The sequence below is a fragment of the Scyliorhinus torazame genome, chromosome 12 (genome assembly GCF_047496885.1).
Source record: "Scyliorhinus torazame isolate Kashiwa2021f chromosome 12, sScyTor2.1, whole genome shotgun sequence".
Classification (NCBI taxonomy): Eukaryota; Metazoa; Chordata; class Chondrichthyes; order Carcharhiniformes; family Scyliorhinidae; genus Scyliorhinus; species Scyliorhinus torazame.
The window spans coordinates 196258830-196283543 of NC_092718.1; the positions used below are offsets into that span (position 1 = coordinate 196258830).

The 24714-nt window shown below is 47.5% G+C and overlaps 1 protein-coding gene across 7 annotated transcripts in view; it reads left to right on the forward strand.

The window, feature by feature from the left end:
• slc6a4a (solute carrier family 6 member 4a) overlaps positions 1–24714 on the forward strand; it is a 103020-nt gene that overhangs the window by 67640 nt on the left and 10666 nt on the right. For all 7 annotated transcript variants that reach the window (XM_072469613.1, XM_072469610.1, XM_072469614.1 and 4 more), the window contains 4 exons: positions 6581–6693; positions 11310–11441; positions 12454–12553; positions 15604–15704. In XM_072469613.1, the coding sequence (XP_072325714.1) occupies positions 6581–6693; positions 11310–11441; positions 12454–12553; positions 15604–15704 (446 nt within the window). The remainder of the gene's footprint in view (positions 1–6580; positions 6694–11309; positions 11442–12453; positions 12554–15603; positions 15705–24714) is intronic.

Genomic DNA, 24714 nt, shown 5'->3' on the forward strand with positions numbered 1-24714 from the left:
GGGATCCTCAACATGCTTACAGCCGCCAGTTTTACACCAAGAACGGTCTGTTTATTCGCATTGAGGTCAGCAACCAACCAATGAATACCTTTCACGACTGTTGTTTTGCTTTTGTTTAAATCGCTATCACATAAACCCCAAAGAAATCTGTTGGGATAATTTGGTTTAATATTTGTCAGATTGATGGAAATTCCATCTAAAAAAAAAAATGCAAGCGTGTGTACGATAGGAATTGCCTATTATCCCTAACCAAACTGCTAAAACAGACACAAAGACAAATGAACCAGTTTGTGAACCATTGCATTTTATGCATCGACTTGAATAATTTTCAGAATGAAACAACATGGTTTCTGCAAATTAAATTTTAATTTAAGAATGAGGTTACAAAAAGTATGTACGGGACCAGATCTGGAATAGTCTATGAAAGCATTCATTATCTCATTTAGTATCTGACATAAAACAGACAATCAATAGCGGGGAATGATTTACAAGAGGGTAGTTTAATCAATATATAACATTGCACACTTGTCACTGATGAATAAGTAAAAGATGACTGATTTTGGTTTACTGCCAATGCAGACCATACCCAACAAGCCCACATTTGCAAATCCCAAAACATTTGCAGTCAGGTGTGATTCCGCAATTGGACAGCACTTGCTGAACAATCCTGAGTGTGCTAATAGTTATGCTAACTACCAAATCAGTCAAGCTCGTAACATGGCTCATTTACGTTTGCTGGAAACAACATGCATTCATTCGCAGGGACCCATCCTCTGCAAATGAAAGGATAATGTTCAAGCCTCGTGCCTTCTTTGAATTACCCGTGAGCTTGGGGAACATGTCTTGCCCTCTTCAAGGCAAATCCTTGGTCAACCAGAGTTGACTTGCCAACCAATCAGCACGCTTTTCTCTTGTATTACAAATTTTTATGATTGTTTGAGATTTGGCATTCTTGTAATCGCCTTGATGAGTTTGAGACTGAAACCTTTTGCAAAATGTCTCTCCTGTCAGCAACACTAAAAATAAGTGGGGATTATTCAATTTGAAGAATTACTCTAGCCTGGGGGGTTGCCATGGCAATTGTAGAATTTTCTCTTTAATCATGGTGACACAGTGGTTAGCACGTCTGTCAGGGACAGGGACCCAGGTTCGATTCCGACCTTTGGTGACTGTCTGTATAGCTTTCGCACATTCTCCATGGGTTCGCACATTCTCCATGAGTCTGCATGGGTTTTCTCCAGGCGTTCTGGTTTCCTCCCACAGTCCAAAGGTGTGCAGGTTAGGTGGATTGGCTATGCTAACTTGCCCCTTAAGAGTCCAAAAGGTGAGGTAGAGTTACTGGGTTATGGGAATAGGGTGGGGGCATGGACCTAAGTAGTGTTGGTGGAGACTCAATGGACCAAATGGCCTCCACAGTTGCTTCACAGCTCCAGGGTCCCAGGTTCGATTCCCGGCTTGGGTCCTGCCTGTGCAGAGTCTGCACGTTCTCCCCTTGTGTGCGTGGGTTTCCTCCGGGTGCTCCGGTTTCCTCCCACAGTCTAAAGATGTGCGGGTTAGGTGGATTGGTTATGCTAAATTGCCCTTAGTGTCCTAAAAGGTTAGATGGGGTTACGGGGATAGGGTGGAGGTGTGGGAATAGGGTGGCGGTATGGGCTTAGGTAGGGTATTCTTTCCAAGGGCCAGTGCAAGCTTGATGGGCCGAATGGCCTCCTTCTGCACTGTAAATTCTGTGATCTATGACATGGACTGTAGTGGGTCAAGAAAGCAGCTTGCGCCACCTTTTCAAGGGCAATTAAAAAGTGACGTCCACTTCCCATGGATGAATTTTTATAAAAAGAGCGTAAGAACTTGTAGGGCTAGAACGTAGCATTTCTATGGTACAAACATGCGTGGAAACTGCAGTGTGGGTGACGTAAGCCATAACATGTAACACGCTGTAATTTCTTGCCATTGTGTGTTCTGTCGAACAGAGCAGATGAGCTCTGGGTGGATTAGCTCACTGTTCCATCTAATGAACTAACCAGACATAAAGCAGTGTTTAAGTTACGACAGCCTGCCCCCATTATAATCAATAATGAAATTGAATTAGCTGAGTTAAGGCCACTGTGATTGCCGCAGCTGAATGACACTGGTGGCCTCAAAATCATTGGCGCAGTCACATGAATCATAGTTTACTGCTAACATTAAGAAATAATCATACTGCTTTCATTTGGTGCATTTTGGGATTATTTAGTGTGGCAGGTTTGCCAAATGTCCAGGGTCACTTCATATCCGCAGAAATTAAATGTATCTGGTGGAAGTCAGTAGCCACCATTGAAACATGATTTTTGTTTTATATATGTGAAGCAGTTTGTTAATTTTGTGTGTTGTGTTGTGATTGTTAGCGCCCATCAGAAATGGTACAGAGAGAGCAAACTACTTGAGCAATGGGAGACTTAAAACCTCAGGTTTCCATATTATTTGCATCACATCAATAGGAAATTTCTGGGTGGCATGCATGGAAGGGCTCACTGTGCCATCTAATGAACTAACCAGACATAAAAAAGTTTGGAAGGCAAATCCGCTTTCGACAATTCAACTTGCACTCCTTTTCTGTCCCAGCTGTATAACCATTAAACATCTATATTAAACAAATCCGGGGCCAGCTGGCATCACATTGCAATGGGTTTTTACCTTGGCCGTTCAACTCCCAATTGCTGGCTGCAATGTATTCTAATTGTTGTGGCGTAACTTAATCACCAAGGACGAAACAATGCAGCTGGCAGACTTATGGAGCGGGATTCTCTGTAGCCCGACGGCGAAATTGGGATCGGGGTTCGGACAGAGAATGACTTCCGACGCTGAAATCGGTGCAGGCGCCGGTATGACAGTGGTTGGCGATGCTCCTCTCCTTTCAAATTGGCATCGTTTGGTCGCGCGCCGCGCACAGTCGCAACGCTGTTAACGCGTCATCACCGGTCCACCCACGATGGGCCGAGCTCCCGATGGCGCGGGCCACGGGAACTCGGCAGCGTCCAGCGCTGCCACACTTGGCCGGGATTCATGCGGCTGGCCGGGGAGCTTCTACTAGGGCTGGGGGAGTGGTGGGGGGTGGCGGGTAATTGGTCTAGCACTACCGGTGCCATGTTTTCCGGAGCGACTGGGGGAGGCGTAGGCGCGTGCGGCTGCAGCTTGTCAGCCCTGTACATACGCAGCCCGGGACTTAGCCGCAGAAATGAAAAATCCAGCCCATCGTATTTCTGGCCGACATCACAGCTCCAGTGAATTCTGTGACTTTAGGGAGATGTTAAACAAGGTCAGCAGAGGTAGTAAAGTTTAGCTGGGTATAAGATCCTAATACAAACTAACAATGAGACCTGAAGGTACACAGGATAGTGTCACGATAGTTATAGTGTTAAAAATAATCTTTTTGCTTTATGTAACATTTGTATGTGTCCTTCTCTAAATTTGAAAGCATTAGAAGTTTCTCTTAACATACTATACTCTACGGGAGACTCACGAAGGGCTACAAGTGTAAAAATTAGGGTTCGTATTTTATAACATGTTTATTATCCCAGCAGTTATGTTTTTAAATGTTGCAGTCAAATGCAAGAAGAGAACTGTAATATCCTCCACGGAACTTTGGGGTGGGAATTTTTGGCTTCCCCGTCCTCCTTACACAGTACGAACTCCCCTGCTACAGGTGGGGTATCTCAATTATCCAAAGTATAGAAGGTCGGCTAGTAAGGCACCAACTAGAGAGGAATTCGGTAGGGGTCTACCAGAAAGTGTATGTACATTGTTTGTAAATAAGCATTTGTTCTTATTTTTTCTTGGTGTGGACTCCCCGGGTCCTTATTAAACTGGCGACGAGGAATAAACTGGTTTGCTGTTGACGCTGCGACCTACTCAACCGAGCGATGTCCCTGATTTTCTGGTCCTCACTTCGTGAGATGCCACAGAACTCCACTCTTTCCTTGGATTAGTGAATTATTATGGGTGTTATACTTCGCATTTGGCTACCATCCTCGCAACCCCCCTCCCCTCTTTCCCCCCCCCCTCCCCCAGCCTTGAAAAAGCACCAGCCTTGGGGCAAGGCCCAGGATACCGCATTTAATGAGGTGAAGCGGCGGTTGTCTTCTTCAGGGTTGTTGACACATTTTGACTGCTCAAAACCGTTGTATGTCATGTGCGATGCTTCACGTACGGCGTTGGAGCAGTTTTGTCCTATTGAATGGATGTTGGCCTTGACTGTCTGATCTCTTTTGCCTCCCGGATGCTGGCTGTGGGCGAAAGAAAATTTCCCCAGTTCGACAAAGGTGGTCGTATTGGGTGTAAAGTGATTTCATCAATACGTCTATGACCACCATTTTTGTATCATCACCGATCATGAACCATTGCTGAGCCTCTTCCATGAAGACAAGGCGACCCTGCCAATAGCGTCTGCAAGGATTCAACGATGGACTCAGTGATTGGCTTGATGCGAATACTCTTTCGAGCACCCCTCAGGGACCCAGTTTGCGCATGCTGATGCGTTGAGCCGTCTTCCTCTGCAGATCGAATCTGCAAACCCACCTACGGCAGACAAAGTATTGCTGTCTTGAATTTCATGGACTCCTTGCCCGTCACTGCCTCGTGCGCTCGTGACTGGATGCAAACCGACCTTGTACTGGCCAAGGTGTGCCATCTGGTGCTGTACGCTGGGCAGCATCGGCAGCTACCAGGGGCATTCAAGACTTTCTCCTCAAAATTATCAGAGCTGACCTTGGGGGATGGCATCCCCCTTTGGGGCACCAGGGTTGTTGCCCCGGCGAAGGGACAGGCTGTCATGTTGAAGGACATTCACAACGAATATGCTGGAGTGTCCAAAATGAAGATGCTGGCGAGAAGCTACGTCTGGTGTCTGAGTTTGGACATGGATACCGAGAGGTTGGCTCAGCAGTGCTCCATCTGTAAAGGGCACCAGAAGCATGCACGCCAATTTCGCTGACCCCTTTTTGGGTAAAATGTTTCTCGTTCTGGTGGATGCCCACTGGCTGGAGTTCCACAAAATAGCATTGATCACCTCCCGGGCGACCATCGAGCGATTGCACATTACTTTTTTCACCTACGGAATCCCGAAGGTACTCGTTACAGATAACGGGGCCTCTTTCACAAGTGAAGAGTTTGCCGCTTTGGTGAAGAGCAATGTCCGCACTTTTACATAGATTTTTTTTTTACATAGAACATACAGTGCAGAAGGAGGCCATTCGGCCCATCGAGTCTGCACCGACCCACATTAAGCCCTCACTTCCACCCTATCCCCGTAACCCAATAACCCCTCCTAACCTTTTTGGACACTACGAGCAATTTAGCATGGCCAATCCACCTAACCTGCATGTCTTTGGACTTGTGGGAGGAAACCGGAGCACCCGGAGGAAACCCACGCAGACACGGGGAGAACGTGCAAACTCCGCACAGACAGTGACCCAGCGGGGAATCGAACCTGGGACCCTGGCGCTGTGAAGCCACAGTGCTATCCACTTGTGCTACCGTGCTGCCCTTATCACTGTCCCATATCATCCGGCATCGAATGGTTTGGCAGAAAGGGCCGTGAAAGGGGTTAAACGGGGGCTCAAGAAACAGACGTCTGGCTCGATGGACACAAGACTGGCAAGATTCTCGTATAAGACCACGTCGCACACAGTAACTGGGGTAGCCCCTGCTGAGATGTTAATGGGTAGTAGACTTGGTACACAACTGAGTTTGATTCTTTTTTTAAAATGTTTTTATCGAGTTTTTTGTGGTATATAAGACGAGGATAAGCGTTGACAACAGTAGGAGAAAAGAGGACATGCCCGACTTTGTGTCATCCAGCTCCGAGATAGAGACGCAGACCTCGGAGGTCTCAGATGCTGACTCTTTAGTTCAGCCGCCTCCTGACTATCGTCCACCACGTCGTCCCTGGTGCGACTGCTTTCACCAGCCCGGTACACACCAAAGGATCCGGTGCACCAGCTCCACGAGGACTTACCAGAGCCAAAGGGACTCTGACGTCCGCTGCCTGCTCCTCCTTCTCAGTCTCATCACTTGTCGAGGGTGGTCTTCAGACTTTTGGGACGATGGGGGGGAAATGTAATATTCAGCACGGGACCTATGGGGTGAGAATGTATGTCTTCCCCTTGTTCCTTGCGGAGTACAAGCTCCCCTGCTAGTGGTGGAATATCTCAATAACCCAGAATATATAAGATCAGCCAGTAAGGAACCCTCTGGGGGTCGGCCGGGAAATGTACATGTATCATTTGTAAATAAAACTTTGTTCTTATTTTTACTCGGTGTGGATTCCCCTGTCCTCATTAAAATAACTTTGTTTGCGGACAGTGACTGGGTGAAGACCGCTCTCTATATTTTCTCACTATCTAATTCAATATACAAGCATCACCTACTGTCTTATGTATAATATGAAGAATAATGGAAGCTATGCATAAATATGTAACCTACATACTTCATTCCCACACTACAGAAAGAGACAACCATAGCAAGTAGCTAGGATGCAGAGGGATTAAAGGAAGAAAGTATCAACTGTATTATTATTAATCTGCTTCTACCCTTCTCCCTCTAGGCCCCAGTCTGCTTTTCATTACTTATGCAGAGGCAATAACCAATATGCCTGCATCCACGTTTTTCGCCATAATATTTTTCATAATGCTGATCACATTGGGATTGGACAGTACGGTAAGTGAATGAAACAAATTACTGCCAATACTGGTCATCTGCTGAAATGCCTTATTGCTCAATAGTTTTTGACTGGTTTCGTATTTGAACACCTGAGGGGGCCGTGAACTTTGATCGAATTGGAAGTAGAATAGAATCATAGAATCATAGAAGTTTACAGCATGGAAACAGGCCCTTCGGCCCAACCAGTCCATGCCGCCCAGTTTTTTACCATTAAGCTAGTCCCAGTTGCCCGCACTTGGTCCATAACCCTCTATACCCATCTTACCCATGTAACCATCTAAATGCTTTTTGAAAGACACAATTGTACCCGCTTCTACTACTACCTCTGGCAGCCCATTCCAGACACTCACTACCCTCTGAGTGAAGAAATTGCCCCTCTGGGCCCTTCTGAACCTCTCCCCTCTCACCTTAAACCTATGCCCTCTAGTTTTAGACTCCCCTACCTTTGGGAAAAGATGTTGACTATCTAAGTATTTAATATTCTTGTACAGACTTGTGTTGGTTGAATGGGATTACTCTGGATTTTGATTAAACAAGCACCCCTACCCCTTTTGAAAGAAAGGGTGGAGTTTTGCTGGTTCTGCGAGGGATGTTTCTCAGTGGCAGGAGTGGCAGTGGCCCAGCTGCCCCCAGACAGAGGTGAATGATCAGTGGCCCAATGAAAAAGCGATTGTTCCTGGAGCACTGGCATGTTGCCAGTGGCGGATCAGCTCCCCGCCACATGGGGAGGCCACCAGCTGCTTCCTGGTGGGTTGTTTGAACGGGAGGCTACATGGCGCAGGGAACGGGCCGCCATTAGCAAATGACGCTCCCGCGGTCCAACAATGCCACTGGAAGGACTTTTCCCACCCACTCCAGGCTCCTGTCTCCTTGGCCCCTGTAAAAATGCACCCAATCCGGTGCCTGAAAATGAAGCTACGAACTCACATTGTCCCCGTTGCCTTACCAGCAGCTCCCTCAATGGAGGAGCTGACCCAGGCTCCACAACTGCTGGCCCACAGATGGGGGTGGCAGTGTGAAAGGCCCACCAATGTCCTTGATTGGCCACCCTCCCTGCCAGCTCTTAATTTCCCCCTCCCAGCAATAATGCGAGGAAAGTCCTACCTGCACATGCCGGCCCCCCCCAAAAACCACCCTGACAACGGGACCACCACGGCTTTGGCACTCTCTCACCCAAAGCGTTAAATAGAGTCTTGCATTCACCCTGCATTGTCCAGTAGCTACCTTTCCACCTGTGTGTATTTTCACAGTGCTTTCCACATTTTGAAAAGGACTGCAAACGTGCTTTTGTAGACACCATCTGGGAGCTGTTAGTCGGATATTTGCAATAGAATTAATCTTCTGTTTGTTGCATTATGCTCTGCTTACATTGTTGAATCGGAATCACTACACATGACTGCATCAGTTTTCATTTCACATTGGATTGCTGATCAAAACAATAGCGCATCATTGGATTGGATTTGTTTGTCACATGTACCGAGGTACAGCGAAAAGTAATTTTCTGCGAGCAGCTCAAACAGATCATTAAGTACATAAAAGAAAAGAAAAGAAAAAGAAAATACATAATAGGGCAACACCAGGTACACAATATAAATACATAGACACCGGCATCGGGTGAAGCATACAGGGTGTAGTGTTAATCAAGTCAGTCCATAAGAGGGTCGTTTAGGAGTCTGGTGACAGTGGGGAAGAAGCTGTTTTTGAGTCTGTTTGTGTGTGTTCTCAGACTTCTGTATCTCCTGCCCGATGGAAGAAGTTGGAAGAGTGAGTAAGCCGTGTGGGAGGGGTCTTTGATTATACTGCCCGCTTTCCCCAGGCAGCGGGAGGTGTAGATAGAGTCCATGGATGGGAGGCAGGTTCATGTGTTGGACTGGTCGGTGTTCACGCCTCCCTTTCTTGCGGTCTTGGGCTGAGCAGTTGCCATACCAGGCTGTGATGCAGCCAGATAGGATGCTTTCTATGGTGCATCTGTAAAAGTTGGGACGAGTTAGTGTGGACATGCTGAATTTCCTTAGTTTCCTGAGGAAGTATAGGCAGTGTTGTGCTTTCTTGGTGGTAGTGTTGACGTTGGTGGACCAGGACAGATTTTTGGTGATGTGCACTCCTAGGAATTTGAAACTGTTCACCATCTCCACCTCGGCCCCGTTGATGCTGACAGGGGTGTGTACAGTAATTTGCTTCCTGAAGTTAATGACCAGCTCTTTAGATTTGCTGGCATTGAGGGAGAGATTGTTGTCGCTGCACCACTCCACTAGGTTCTCCATCTCCCTCCTGTATTCTGACTCGTCGTTATTCGAGATCCGATCCACTACGGTCGTGTTGTCAGCAAACCTGTAGATGGAGTTGCTACCAAATTTCAGCGGAAAGGAAGACAATTGTCAGGCAGTCAGTAAAAACATCAGTGTAATCAAATTGCATCAGCACATTGATAGAAAGGCCACACATTTTTGCCTTGCTTTGGAGCACTAGCATACTGTCGTGGTTTGCACCCAATGTTATCTGCCATGAGAATGCCTGAATGGAACACAGAAGTTGGGAGAAGTTGAACAGAAATCATCCACTTCCTCGAATAGAGGAAATACTGGAGAACATTTCTCCAATAACCTATTGGCCATCTTAGGAGCAGTATTAGCAAACCCCCTCGGTGCTTGGTCACTATTTGTACCCAATGTGTGTTGTGTAGTGATGGGTCTTTGTCCACATTCCTCAGTAAGATGAAGTTTTGAATAAGAAGTGAGCATTAAGAGCACACACTGGTCATGCTTTCATTGACACTCAACAGATTTCCGTTCCCAAGATCTAAAGGTGTTTAACATAAAGCTGTTAAAAACTGCATCCTATCCCTTCAAGATGACACTGACTTTTTCACCTTATTAAATAACTCGTATGCAAGATAGTCTTACAGTTAAAAAACAGGGTGGCACACTGGTTAGCACTGCTGCCTCACAGCGCCGGGGACCCAGGTTCTATTCGGCCGTGGGTGGCTGTGTGGAGTCTGCACATTCTCCCTCTGTGTGGGTTTTCTCTGGGTGCTCCAGTTTCCTCACACAGTCCAAAGATGTGTGGGTTAGGTGGATTGGCCATGATAAATTGCCTATTAGTGTTGAAAGGTGGGCAGGCTAGGTGGGATTAGGAAAAGGCTTCAGAAATCAGAAGCACAAAGAGACTTTGGTGTCCTAGTTCAAGATTCTCTTAAGGTTAATGTGCAGCTTCAGTTGGCAGTTAGGAAGGTAAATGCAATGTTAGCATTCATATCAAGTGGGTTGAATAGAGGCTGTATAAAGCTCTGGTCAGACCCCATTTGGAGTATTGTGAGCAGTTTTGGGCCCTGTATTTCACAAAGAATGCGCTGGCCTTGTAGGAGGTTCACAAGAATGATACCTGGAATGATACCAGGGGCAGCATGGTAGCACAGTGGTTAGCACAATTGCTTCACAGCTCCAGGGCCCCAGGTTCGATTCCCTGCTGGGTCACTGTCTGTGCGGAGTCTGCACGTTCTCCCCGTGTCTGCGTGGGTTTACTCCGGGTGCTCCGGTTTCCTCCCACAGTCCAAAGATGTGCAGGTTAGGTGGATTGGCCATGCTAAATTTCCCTTAGTGTCCAAAAAGGTTAGGTGGGATTACTGGGTTACGGGGATAGGGTGGAGGTGTGGGCTTAAGTGGGGTGCTCTTGCCAAGGGCCGGTGTAGACTCGATGGGCCAAATGGCCTCCTTCTGCACTGTAAATTCGATGATTCTATGAATGAAGAGCTTGTCATATGAGGAGGAGTGGTTGAGGACTCTGGGTCTGTACTCATTGGAGTTTAGAAAGATGAGTGGGGATCTTATCGAAACGTACAGGCTATTGAGAAGCCTAGATAGCGTGGACGTGGAGAGGACATTTCCACTGGTAGGAAAAACTAGAACCTGAGGGCACAGCCTCAGACTGAAGGGACGCTCCTTTAGAAGTGAGATGAGGAGTTTCTTCAACCTGAGGGTGGTGAATCTGTGCCACAGAAGGCTGTGGAGGCAAAATGAGTGAGTGCCTTAAAGACAGAGATAGATAGGTTCTTGATTAATAAGGGGATCAGGGGTTATGAGGAGAGGCAGGAAAATGGGGATGAGAAACATATCAGCCATGATTGAATGGCGGAGCAGACTTAATGGGCCGAATGACCAAATTCTGTTCCTATAGCTTATGGGTTATGGAGATAGGGCGGCGGTGGGCCTAGGTAGACTGCTCTTTCAGAGGGTTGGTGCAGACTCGATGGACTGAATGGACTCCTTCTGCGGGTATTCTGTATGCAGAGAACCAAATGGATGGTTTCCATGTGTTGTTTTACAATTAATAGAAAATAGAGGGTAGCACGATGGCGCAGTGGGTTAGCACTGCTGTCTTACGGCGCCGCCGTCCCAGGTTCGACCCCAGCCCTGGGTCACTGTCCATGTGGGGTTTGCACATTCTCCCCGTGTTTGCGTGGAGTTTCACCCCCACAACCCAAAGTGCAGGGTAGGTGGATTGGCCACGCTAAATTGCCCCTTAATTGGAAAAAATGAATTGGATACTCTAAATTTATATATTTTTTTAATTCATGGAAAATAGGAATGGTAAATCTTTTATTTTTATTTCCTCAGTTTGCAGGCCTGGAGGGAGTGATAACAGCAGTGCTAGATGAATATTCAGTGTTACTCCGAAAGCATCGTGAATGGTTTGTGCTTGGCCTGATCATATTTTGCTATTTGGGAGCTTTGACCACCCTTACATATGTAAGTGCAATTTTAATCATAGTAAGGTGATTTCCCTGCTCCCCTGTAACCACTTGAGAGCCTCCTTAACGTTTTAACGCTAATCTCTGCTTGATATTGTAATATGTTTATTTTGGTGCCCGTATTTTAATAAATTTGAGATCAGTAAACATAATTTGTACTTTGTCTCATTGCAGTTTACTTTCGGTCTAAGTATTAATAGTGGTAGAATAGAGGTGATTCACCCATCCCTGATCATACCTTGTGTCTGTTTAGTATTTCATATCTATGTTTTACCTTCACCAACTCCATGAATTCCTATTTAGTAAATTTGCAAAGCTATGGGGAAAGGGAAAGGGAGTGGGACTAGGTGGGTTGCTCTTACACAGCATCTACATAGACAAAGCAGGTCAAATGTCTTCCTTCTATGATGTTGCCATTCTATGATTCTCAACACGTTTCCACGAAAAAACTGAAAACCTTTCTTAAATGCCAGCTCCCTGAAAGAGTTACTCCCCTTGGCCCACCGAGAGGTCCACCACATCAGGGCCATGCCGGGACATGGCCTGTACTAAATCCCGCCCACCTGATTCCCGGCCCAGAGGACCGGAGAATTGCGCCGGCCCGGAATGGTGCCCGGCCCGCTAAGTGGATGCAAGTGGGCCATTAAGATGTCAATCCCGCCCCTAGCGGGTGGCCAGATCATTGCATATTGATCGATGCGGACGCCTGATTCTCCACCGCATCGAGAACCCCGCTACGGGTGACGGAGAACCACCCACTGGGCTTCAAAAGTTCTTAGTTGGCTGTAAAAGGAATTTGAGCACCCAGGGGTTATAGTCACTGCCTTCTAGAAATGATGTATTTCTTTAATTTATTGGGAGAGTCTCCGGGACATTAATAGAATTTTATTTCTGTTGACAGATTACACAGTCAGTCCCAATATTGTAAAGATGTTGATGTAGCGGTTTGATAGAACGATTGGTAATTTAGTCCGGTCACCAGTAAATGCCAATTATTTCTGTCATTTCAGGGTGGGGCATATGTGGTGAAATTCTTTGAAGAATATGCTACTGGAGCTGCTATTATTGCTGTGGTGTTTCTAGAATCAATAGCAGTGTCTTGGTTTTATGGTAAGTTACTTTTGCAGAAGAATGTACAACATTGGGGCTATTTGATTAGACGTTTGACGAAGATTGAATTGTGGAACATATAGAACCCCTATGGCGCGGAAGGAGGCCATTCGGTCTATCGAGTCTGCACCGACCCTTCGAAAGAGCACTCTACCCATATCCACTCGCCCGCCCTATCCCCGTAACCTAACCTGCATATCCCTGGACACTAAAAGGCAATTTAGCACGGCCAATCCACCTAACCCGCACATGTTTGGACTGTGGGAGGAAACCTGAGAACTTGGAGGAAATCCACGCAGACACGTGGAGAATGTGAAAACTCCACACAGACACCCAAGGTCGGAATTGAACCTGGGTCCTTGGCGCTGTGAGGTAGTAGTCTGCCATTCCAAATCACTACACACCTGAGGAGCAGGAGAAATTCAGAACTTGTTTTAATTGGATTAAAAATGGCACGCTTCATATTTATTGACTGGTTTCTTTTGATGAGATTTTACAAAAAATGTTTTTATTGAAGTTTTTACATTCTATATACTGTACATTCAGTAAGGATAAATGCGTTGGTTGCAATGTACAAGTCATTTTTCTCTGCACCGATTTCCTCCCTTCCCCCTGCCCCTCCATTCGTTGATTCACGGTCCTTTCCTGGGTCCCTTACTGTACAATGGGCAGTTATCTGCTGTTTAAATGTAGGCAGTGTCTTCCCCTTCCCTCCCCCCCCCCCCCTCATGTCGATTGGCCTCACCCCCTTTTCCTCCCCCTCCCCTATCCTGTTTTTGGCATTTCGTTGGGGGCTCAATTTTGTGTGGCCTTGTTCTAGGCCCCCTGATCTCTGTGTCGGCCGTTTTCCAGACTTTCCCTCCCCCCTCACCCCTCCACTGTTTATTCCCGTACATCCAGTTCTCTTCCCGCCCCCTGCCCCCTGCTCTATTGGCTATTGGCCTCAAACAGGTCCTGGAACAAGTTGGCGATGGCCTCTACGTTTTGTGGAAGCCCTCCTCTGACCCTCGAATAGCGAACTTGATCCTCTCCAGGTGGAGAAATTCCAACAGGTCTGCCAGCCAGTCTGCGGCTGTGGGTGGTGCTGCCAATTGCCAGCTGAGCAGGATTCTCTGGCGGGCGATTAGGGAAGCACAGGCAAGGGTGTCTGCCCTCTTCCCCATGAATAGATCAAGCTGGTCCAATACCGCGAAGACCGCCACTCTTGGGCATGGCTCCACCCTCACCCACACCACCTTGATAGGCATTCCGTCGAAGAAAGCTATACAAAACTCTACAAGTCTGCGGCATGCCCAGAACATGTGGGCACGGTTGGCCAGGCTTCCCTGGCATCGTTCACATTTGTCCTCCACCTCTGGGAGGAAGAACGTGCTCATTCGGGTTCTTGTCAGGTATGCTTTCTGCACCACTTTCAGCTGCATGAGGCTTAGTCTTGCACAGGAGGAGGTGGCCCTGTTCAGTGCTTCGCTCCAAGTCGCCACCCTATTCCTGTCCCCAGCTCCTCGCATTTTCACCATGTTTCGTCCAGTGGGGAGTGCGTCCTTTCTAATGGTCATCCGTACATTTCCCCACAGTTTCCCTTCCCCAGACTGTCCGCGTCCAGTAACTCCTCTAGCATTGTGCTTCTTTGGGTCCGTGGGTAAACTGCTGTCTCCTTGCGGAGAAGGTTTTTGACGTGTAGATGTTGGAGTTTGTTTCCGTTTGGTAGTTCCAGTCTCTCCGTCAGTTCCTCTAGGGTCATTATTCTGCCCTCAGTGTAAAAGTCTCTAACCATCAGTGTGTGTCCCCCGTCCTGCGTTGGCCTCTTAAAGGTGGCGTCAAGCATGGCTGGTGCAAACCTATGGTTTCCGCAGATGGGAAGCTATGGTGGACATCTTAGTCAGACCAAAGTGTTGCGACATCGGATTCCAGATTCTCAGGGTAGCTACCACCACTGGGCTCGTTGAGTGTTGGCAGGGATAAGGGCGCTGCTGTGGAGATTTTGCAATAGACTAATCAGTGCATGCCTGAAGGGTTCTGTTGGGAGACCATTCCACATGATATGCTTCCATTATAAAGGGTGCAATATAAAAAAAAGTCAAATCCCAAGTATAGAAGTGATGAGATTGAGAAGAAATATTAGAGAAGCTTTAGAGAGAATGTTTCCATTTATGGGAAATCCAAAAGAAGGGGGTATAAATAAGATTGTTATTAATAAATCCAAAAGCAACTCGAGTAAACATCTTTTACCAGGCAAATAGCGTAGGTTCATTCAAAAGGAGGCTAGTCAAGGGAGCTATGTGAGGGAGAAAGGAGTGGAAGATATATTGATGGGGCTCGATAGTGGGAGGAGATGCCTGTGGAGTGTAAATACTGATATGGAGCTATGAGGGCAAATTACATGTTTCTGTATTGTAAAATCTGCGTAGGTTTGAGCGTTACTACCTGGAAAGAAGGGATGGGACTTTGCCGTACAAAGTAATAAATATTATAGATAAGATAAGCTTGGGTTATTTAAATTAAGTCAGAAAATTAGAACGACAGGGTGCAAGTGGAAATTGCTGGAAAATAAATTTCAGAACAGTTATCAGGAAACCTGCGATTACTCAAGGTATTACATGAATCACCAACCAAAGTCAGATGGGCCTCTCCACCATTCTATCATCCTCCAAGGCCCTCCTTAAAACCCACACTTTGACCAAGCTTTTGGTCATCTCCTCTTGATAAGGGCTTTGGGCCAGTGTACATGTTTATTTACCGGCACCTCTGCAGAGTTGGGAACTTTAGGCATTGTAATGATGCAAGTAGTTTTGATAATTAGCTATGAATAATAATGTAAAATCCAAGATTAATACGTTACCTTAAATGATGACCAAATTACACTTGCAGAGCCTCCCCCAATCCCTGACTTTCACCTGAAAACCTTATAAGAGATGGACTAACTATTCGAAAAGCTTGTTGCACACTTGTACAGAATTACCAAGAGGGATTCTCCAAGTAAAGAGCTGCTGTAAATAGAGCTTCCAGTTGTTTGACTTGATTCATCTTCACTTCTATTCTTCTTACTTTAGGAATGAAACGTTTCTGCAGAGATGTTAAAGAAATGCTTGGTTTCACCCCCGGCTGGTTCTGGCAGACCTGCTGGGTTGCCATCTGCCCAATTTTCTTGATGGTAAGATTGGCTTTGAGGACAATACCTACTCAGCTTGTTATTGATTCTTCCGTATCTTAGCTAAATAAAGTAGCCAGTTTAGCTCAGTTGTCTGCACAGCTGGTTCGTGAGGCAGAGCAAGGCCAACAGCGCGGGTTCAATTTCCCGTACCGGCTGAGGTTATTCTTGAACATTCCCAACCTTGCCCCTCACCTGAGGTGTGGCGATCCTCTGGTTAAACCACCACCAATCAGCTCTCCTCCTCAAAGAGGAAAGCAGCCTATGGTCATCTGGGCCTGTGGCAAATTTATTATTTTTTTTTACTTAGTAAGGTGGGGCATTCATTTCAGGGCATGGGAAACTGACGGGTGTAACAGCAGTTGGATGAAATATTTCCCTGGCGTTGAAACAATAACACCAATTCTCAGCTTCAACAACATACCCTGTACTAGGTCTGTATGATTTTTTGTTGGTTTTCCAATTAGTGGCAGATGCAAAATCTGTTGTCTGCTGTGCATTCGATATAAATGGGATTTAAATGATTCATTTTAATAGACGATGTAAGGGCCCTTTCGCCTCTTTTGGCTGGAGTCAAGGTGGAATATCAACGTTGGAACATGTTTCAGTGCACAATCCCTGAGTTTACTGACCCTTTGAAATCAAATAGCCTTGGGGAGCTTAGATATTAAACGGCAGAACACTGTCATAGCAGTGTTTTAGCATTCACTGTCTCTCCCAGTAAATTAAAGCTATCTTAAGTAAAGCAATTAATTATAACACATCTAAATCTTTATCGTGACTAGTTTTCCCTCAGGCCTCTGTGACATGCCAAGGTAGAATTTTTCTGTGCCGAATGTCAAACCTCAGTTAGTGGTGTGATCTCAGGCTCAGAAGGTTATAGGTTAAAATCCTACCCTAGAAACCTGAGAACATAATTCCAGCTGTCACCATTGTTCGAATGGACATGGAAAACCCCTTGACAGTTTTCCAAAGAAGAGCAAGGCAGTTTCTCCCAGATGTCCAGGTCAATATTTAACCCTTAACCAGTGTGATAAACCACTGTTACACCTTTATTAGGTGATGTAAGGTAGGACCTGTATTACAGGTTCGCCGGTAGTCCCTGCCTGCTGGCTCCGCCCAGGAGGCAGAGTATAAATATGCGTGTCCTCCATTTAGCAGCCATTTCGCCAGCTGCTGTGGGAGGCCACACATCTTAGAGCAATAAAGCCTCAGTTGTATCCAACTCTAGTCCTTGTTCAATTGATCGTGCCTCAACCAGCAGCACCAAAAACAGGTTATCTGGCCATGTATCTCGTTATTTGTGGGGCATTGCTGTGAGAGAATTAACAGCTGCTTTCCCCTACAGCACAACAGTGACTATGCTTCAATAAAGTACTTCCCTGGCTATGAAACACTTGGAGATGTCTTTATTGTTGAGAAATACCAGACTTCTTTTCGTATAGATCACTTCCAGTTTCACGTAAGGAAAAACACATCCGTGGGATTTGAACTGACCTAACATGAAATGAGTTTTGTGGAACTATTGTCCTCCCAAAGAACATGATGGTCTTGCTTGGTTGAGAGATTAACTCACGTCAGAAGATGACATCATTGCCTGTAACTCTCTACTCACAGAGAGGAGTCAAACGCCAATGTTGTTACTTGTTGTGAAAGAGATAGCGGAGGGTAGTAAGTTAAAATGGTAGACGATTTTTCCACGCTCTACTTTAAAAATCGTTTAATATTGATTATTATCAGCATCCCTTGACTGGATCTTCCTGGTGACTTTATTTTAAATTTAAACTCGAGTGTTCATGTCAGTGAAATTGGTTTGGAGGATTTCCTGCACCTTAGAATGTCGCAGGAAGCATGAATTACCAGACGTGAAACTGATCCTTGTGGGTTAATTACTGTATGCTGATAGCTGTCGTTTAATTCTTAACTTCAATCCAACATCTAAACCAGTCCTTTATTGATGCCATTGTTAATCGGCATTTGATGAAATAGCTTCTTGGAATGCACAGTCTATAAATAATGCAACTGAAAGTATTTATTTCAGTACAGCTTGATTTATACTTTGAATACCTACATCTGTTGCACTACAGCTTTTTAAAAAAAATGCTTAAGTGTATGTTGATTCAATTCAAGTTGATCTTAATTAAGTTCCATTGTACTGTCATCCTCAGTCTAAATCCATCCCGTTCTAAAGCTGTTTGAGTGTTCTTTTTTAGCCATTAATGGATAATACCCTACAGAATCCCAGATGTGTCTTCTCAAGGCTTTTTTCCCATATCCAATGTGAATACATAAAATTTTTTTTTTTATAAATGTTTTATTGAAAATTTTTTCCCAAACAACAATTTTTCCCCTCTTACAAAGCAAACGCAACAATAACAATACAGAAATTTTAAACAATACACAAGTAACAAAACCCCTTTATCTTTGACCTAAACTAAACCCCCCCCCCCCCCCCCCCTGGGTTGCTGCTGCTGGTCATCTGTCTTCCCTCTAACGTTCCCCTAGGTAGTCGAGAAATGGCTGCCACCGCCTGGTGAACCCTTGAGCCGATCCTCTCAGGGCAAACTTTATCTGCTCCAGTTTAATGAACCCCGCCATATCATTTACCCAGGCCTCCAGTCCGGGGGGTTTCGCCTCCTTCCACATGAGTAGGATCCTGCGCCGGGCTACTAGGGACGCAAAGGCCACAACGTCGGCCTCTTTCGCCTCCTGCACTCCCGGCTCTTCCGCAACTCCAAATAGAGCTAACCCCCAGCCTGGTTTGACCCGGGCCTTCACCACCCGCGAAATCACTCCCGTCACTCCCTTCCAATACCCTTCCAGTGCCGGGCATGCCCAAAACATATGTGCGTGGTTTGCCGGGCTCCCGCCACACCTCCCACATTTGTCCTCCACTCCAAAGAACCTGCTCAATCTTGCTCCCGTTATGTGTGCTCTATGTAGCACCTTAAATTGAATCAGGCTAAGCCTGGCGCATGAGGAAGAGGAATTTACCCTGCTTAGGGCATCAGCCCACATACCCTCCTCTATCTCCTCCCCTAGTTCTTCTTCCCACTTTCCTTTTAGTTCGCCCACCGACTCCTCCCCCTCTTCCCTCATCTCTCGGTAAATCTCTGACACCTTGCCCTCTCCGACCCACACCCCTGAAAGCACCCTGTCCTGTATCCCCTGTGTCGGGAGCAACAGAAATTCCCTCACCTGTTGTCTAGTAAATGCCCTCACCTGCATATATCTCAAGAAATTTCCCCGGGGCAACTTATGCTTTTCCTCCAATGCTCCCAAGCTCGCAAAAGTCCCATCTATAAATAAATCTCCCACCCTCCTAATTCCCAACTGGAACCAGCTCTGAAATCCTCCATCCATTCTTCCTGGGGCGAACCTATGGTTGTTCCTGATTGGGGACCCCACCAGGGCTCCCCGCACCCCTCTCTGTCGCCTCCACTGTCCCCAGATATTCAATGTTGCCGCCACCACCGGGTTCGTGGTAAACTTTTTAGGTGAGATCGGTAGCGGCGCCGTCACCAGCGCCTCTAAACTCGTCCCTTTACAGGACTTTCTCTCCAGTCTTTCCCACGCCGCTCCCTCACCCTCCATCATCCATTTACGTATCATTGCCACATTGGCAGCCCAATAGTAATCGCCCAAGTTCGGTAGTGCCAATCCTCCTCTGTCCCTACTACGCTGAAGGAACCCCTTCCTTACTCTCGGAACTTTCCCTGCCCACACGAAGCTCGTGATGCTCCTGTCTATTTTATTAAAAAAGGTCTTAGTGATTAGTATAGGGAGACATTGAAATGCAAATAAGAACCTCGGGAGGACCATCATCTTAATTTCTTGCACCCTGCCCGCCAGCGATAGAGGCTGCATGTCCCACCTCTTGAAGTCCTCCTCCATTTGTTCTACCAACCGTGTCAGATTAAGTCTGTGCAAGGTTCCCCAGCTCCTAGCGATCTGAATCCCCAGGTATCGGAAGTTTCTTTCCACTTTCCTTAGAGGCAAGCCTTCTATCTCTCTACTCTGGTCCCCTGGATGTATCACAAATAATTCACTCTTCCCCATGTTTAGCCTATACCCCGAGAAATCCCCGAACCCCCTCAAAATTCGCATAACCTCTATCATTCCCCCCGCTGGGTCCGACACGTATAACAATAGGTCATCCGCATATAACGAGACTCGGTGTTCTTCTCCCCCTCTAATCACCCCTCTCCATTTCCTGGAGTCTCTCAACGCCATGGCCAGAGGTTCAATTGCCAACGCGAACAACAATGGAGACAGCGGGCATCCCTGTCTTGTTCCCCTATATAGTCGGAAATACTCCGATCTATGTCGACCTGTAACTACGCTTGCCGTTGGAGCCCCATAAAGAAGTCTAACCCAGCTAATAAACCCGTTCCCAAACCCAAACCTCCTTAACACTTCCCATAAATACTCCCACTCCACCCTATCAAATGCCTTCTCTGCGTCCATTGCCGCCACTATCTCTGCCTCCCCCTCCACTGGGGGCATCATTATCACCCCTAATAGTCGTCGCACGTTAACATTCAGTTGTCTCCCTTTTACGAACCCTGTCTGGTCTTCGTGCACCACCCCCGGGACACAGTCCTCTATCCTCGATGCCAGTACCTTTGCCAACAATTTGGCGTCCACGTTCAACAATGAAATGGGTCTATAGGACCCGCACTGCAACGGATCTTTATCCCTCTTCAAAATTAACGATATCGTCGCCTCCGACATCGTCGGGGGTAGAGTCCCCCCTTTCCTGGCCTCATTGAACGTCCTCACCATCAACGGGGCCAACAAGTCCACATATTTTCTGTAATACTCCACCGGGAACCCGTCTGGTCCTGGGGCCTTCCCTGCTTGCATGCTTCCCAGTCCCTTAATAACCTCGTCCACCCCAATCGGTGCCCCCAGGCCTACCACCCCCCGCTCCTCCACTTTCGGGAACCTCAATTGGTCCAGGAACTGCCGCATCCCCTCCTCTCCCTCTGGGGGTTGAGACCTATACAGTTCCTCATAGAAGGTCGTGAACACCTCATTTATCTTTCCTGCCCTTCGCACCGTGTCTCCCCTTTCGTCTCTAATTCCTCCTATCTCCCTCGCTGCTGCCCTCTTTCGCAATTGATGAGCCAACAGGCGACTCGCCTTTTCCCCATATTCATACCTCCTCCCCTGTGCCTTCCTCCACAGTACCTCCGCCTTTCTGGTGGTCAGAAGGTCAAATTCCGTCTGGAGTCGTCTCCTCTCCCTGTACAATTCCTCCTCCGGGGTCTCTGCAAATTCCCTATCCACCCTTAAAATCTCCCCCAGTAATCTTTCCCTTTCCTTGGCCTCTGTTTTCCTTTTGTGGGCCCCAATGGAGATCAGCTCTCCTCTGACCACCGCTTTTAGTGCTTCCCATACCACTCCCACAGGGACCTCGCCGTCGTCATTGACCTCCAGATATCTCTCAATACACCCCCGCACTCTTGCAGACACTCCCTCATCCGCCATCAGTCCCACATCTAATCGCCAGAGTGTTCTCTGCTCCCTTTCCTCTCCTAATTCCAGGTCCACCCAATGTGGGGCATGATCCGAAACCGCTATGGCTGAGTACTCAGCTTCTTCCACCCTAGAGATCAACGACCTTCCCAAAACAAAAAAATCTATCCGGGAGTACACTTTATGGACATGGGAGAAGAAGGAAAACTCCCTAGCCCTAGGTCTAAGAAATCGCCATGGATCCAGTCCCCCCATTTGGTCCATAAACCCCTTAAGCACCTTGGCCGCTGCCGGCCTTCTTCCGGTCCTTGAGCTGGATCTATCTAGCCCCGGGTCCAGCACCGTATTAAAGTCCCCTCCTAAAATCAAGTTTCCTACCTCCAGGTCCTGTATACGCCCCAGCATCCGTCTCATAAATCCCGCATCGTCCCAGTTTGGGGCATACACGTTAACCAACACGACCTCCATTCCCTCCAGCCTGCCACTCACCATTACATATCTACCTCCGCTATCTGCTACGATGTTCTTTGCTTCAAATGCGACCTGTTTCCCCACCAAAATGGCCACCTCTCTATTCTTTGCGTCCAGTCCTGAGTGGAACACCTGTCCCACCCATCCTTTCCTTAGCCTAACTTGGTCCGCCACCTTTAGGTGCGTCTCTTGGAGCATAACCACGTCTGCCCTTAGTCCTTTCAAATGCGCGAGCACTCTGGCCCTTTTTATCGGTCCGTTCAGGCCTCTCACGTTCCACGTGATCAGCCTCACTAGGGGGCTACCTGCCCCCCTCCCGTGTCGACTAGCCATTACCTTCTCTAGGCCAGTCCCATATCCCGCCTCCGCGCTCCCGCTCGCTCCCCCAGCGTCGCACACCATCCCCGCCCACCCACTCTTTAGCCATTTCCTTTTGGATTTCCGCAGCAGCAACCCAGTTGTTCCCCCCCCACCCCCCCTCCCCCTCCCTCCCCCCCTCCCCGCTAGATCTCTTTCTAGCATGATTGCTCCCCCCATATTACTTCCGTAAGTCAGCTGACTTCAACTGACCCCGGCTACTCCTGCTCACTCCTCGACCCCCCCCATGTGGGGAACTCCCATCCGCCTTGCGCCTGTCTTCCCGCCTTATTCTTTATGGTGCGGGAACATCCCTTTACCTGACCCGCCTCTTATGGCGCAGCTCCCTTTCCCCTCCCCCTCCCCTTCCCCATTCTCCAACTATGTCCCGTCTTTCCCCCCTCACCGGCGCCCACATTTCCCCAATGTCTCCCCCCTTCCCTGTTTACTTCTCAATTAACTTCCACCGTAACATTAACAATAACATTTCCTGCAGCATCAGTCCCTCAGTTCCGATTCAATTTCTCTTCTTTGATGAAGGTCCATGCTTCCTCCGCCGTCTCGAAATAATGGTGTCTCTCCTGATACGTGACCCATAGTCTTGCCGGCTGCAGCATCCCGAACTTCACCTTCCTTTTATGCAACACCTCTTTGGCTCGGTTGAAGCTCGCCCTCCTTCTCGCCACCTCCGCACTCCAATCCTGGTATACCCGTACCACTGCATTCTCTCATCTGCCATTCCGCACCTTTTTAGCACATCTCAGGACCTCTTCTCTCTATCCTTAAGGCGGTAAAATCGCACGATTATCGCCCTGGGTGGTTCTCCCGCTTTTGGTCTTCTCGCCGGAATCCGATTTGCCCACTCCACCTCCAAGGGGCCCGTAGGGGCCTCAGCACCCATCAGTGAGCTCAGCATTGTACTTGCGTACGCTCCACAGTCCACTCCTTCCACACCCTCAGGGAGACCCAGTATCCGAAGGTTCTTCCTTCGCGCTCCATTTTCTAGGGCTTCGATCCTTTCAGTACACTTTTTATGAAGTGCCTCGTGCGTCTGTGTCTTAACCGCCAGGCCCAGGATCTCGTCCTCAATATCTGTCACCTTCTGCTCCACCACACGGAGCTCTGTCTCCTGGGTCTTTAAAGTCTCCTTGAGCCCCTCAATTGCCTGTAGCAACGGGGTCAGCACCTCCCTCTTCAGCAGCTCCACGCACCGTCTCACAATTTCATGCTCAGGCCCCCATGTCGCCTGCGCTTTCTCCGCCGCCATCTTGTACTTCTCTCTTTCTGACCCTTTGGTCGACGATTCCTCGCGCTGCAGCCGCCGCCGCCGGTTTTTTCCTCCTTCGTTTGGGGGGGACTCCCTTCTCACACGCCCCACACCGGGTTGCGTCGTCGAAAAATTCCCCGTTGGGGCTCTTAAAAGAGCCCGAAGGTCCGTCGGAGCTGGAGCCGCCGAAGCGTGTGGCTAGCTAGGCATCACCGCCACCGGAAGTCCCTTCAGTGGCCTTGATGAGGTCTTTTCACAGTTGTTCCCTCTGCTGCTAGAATTCACTTTTGATACAGGCCCTCAGGTCAGCTTGCAGCTTTAAGCTTGCCCTTCCCCCGCCTGCATGCTGGAAGAGGCCCTGTTTATCCTGCAGTTGCAGCCAAATCTTTTACTGTTTCTGCGTGTGTCTGGCAACCAAGAGACATACCCTTCCTGGGGGACACTGTCGGGGGAATATTGCAGCCTTCTTCCCACACCGGGAAATGTCAAACAAATGCCGTGGGGGCCCTGTAAAAGAGCCCAAAAGTCCGTTCCAAGCAGGAGCTGCCGAATATGCGACCTAGCTCTGTATAGCCGCACCCGGAAGTCCGTGAATACATAAAATTAAGAGAAGAAAATTATTTATAAAATGAGGTCAACTGTTTTGGAAGGGAAGGTTTGAAGAATTGAGAACAAGATTTATTTGGCAGACTCTAAATGGATATTTAACGTACACGGACCTACTTAATTTTCCAGTGATGAAAGCCACTTTGCAATCAGATGATTATGGGTTTAGGCGACGGGCACTCCGCATCAATTCATTACCTCGCTCACAGTTGTGGTAGCTCGATAAATGGCATTAATTTACATTTAAGCCAAGTGCATTATTATTATGAAGAAATACGGTGTTGCATTGCAGCACATTTTGTACAAGTTAACTCACTGCATCATGCAGATAATGCCTGTGTTACGTCCGCTGAAGTTCACAGCTTGCTAAAGGCTACAATCCATTCGATGGAAATGCTGGGAAGCCTCGTCATATTAATAGCATTAAAGCAGCATTGTGTTTATATGTACACATATTCATATTTAAGTTCAAATGAACATTGGTTCCAATAAATACGAGCAACAACTAGTACCACTGTGACACAGTTTAACACCAACTATTTGTACGTCCGTATCCAACCAACTGGTGCCAGAGTGAATTACGGGCACTTGCATAATTTCACAGTAGATGGTCATCTCATGAGAAGAGACAAAATTCTGAAAAGAGAGCCATGTTGCTGAAGCCTTTCTTCTTGCTTATGTGCTTACGAATGCAAGAATTCCAAATTTCAAACAATCAATCAATTTCTACGACAGGGGAAAAGCGTGCTGATTGGTTGACTCAGATTGGCCACGGTGTTGCTGTGGAGGAAGCAATGGGGATGTTATAACTCGCAAGTATCTTACGGGATG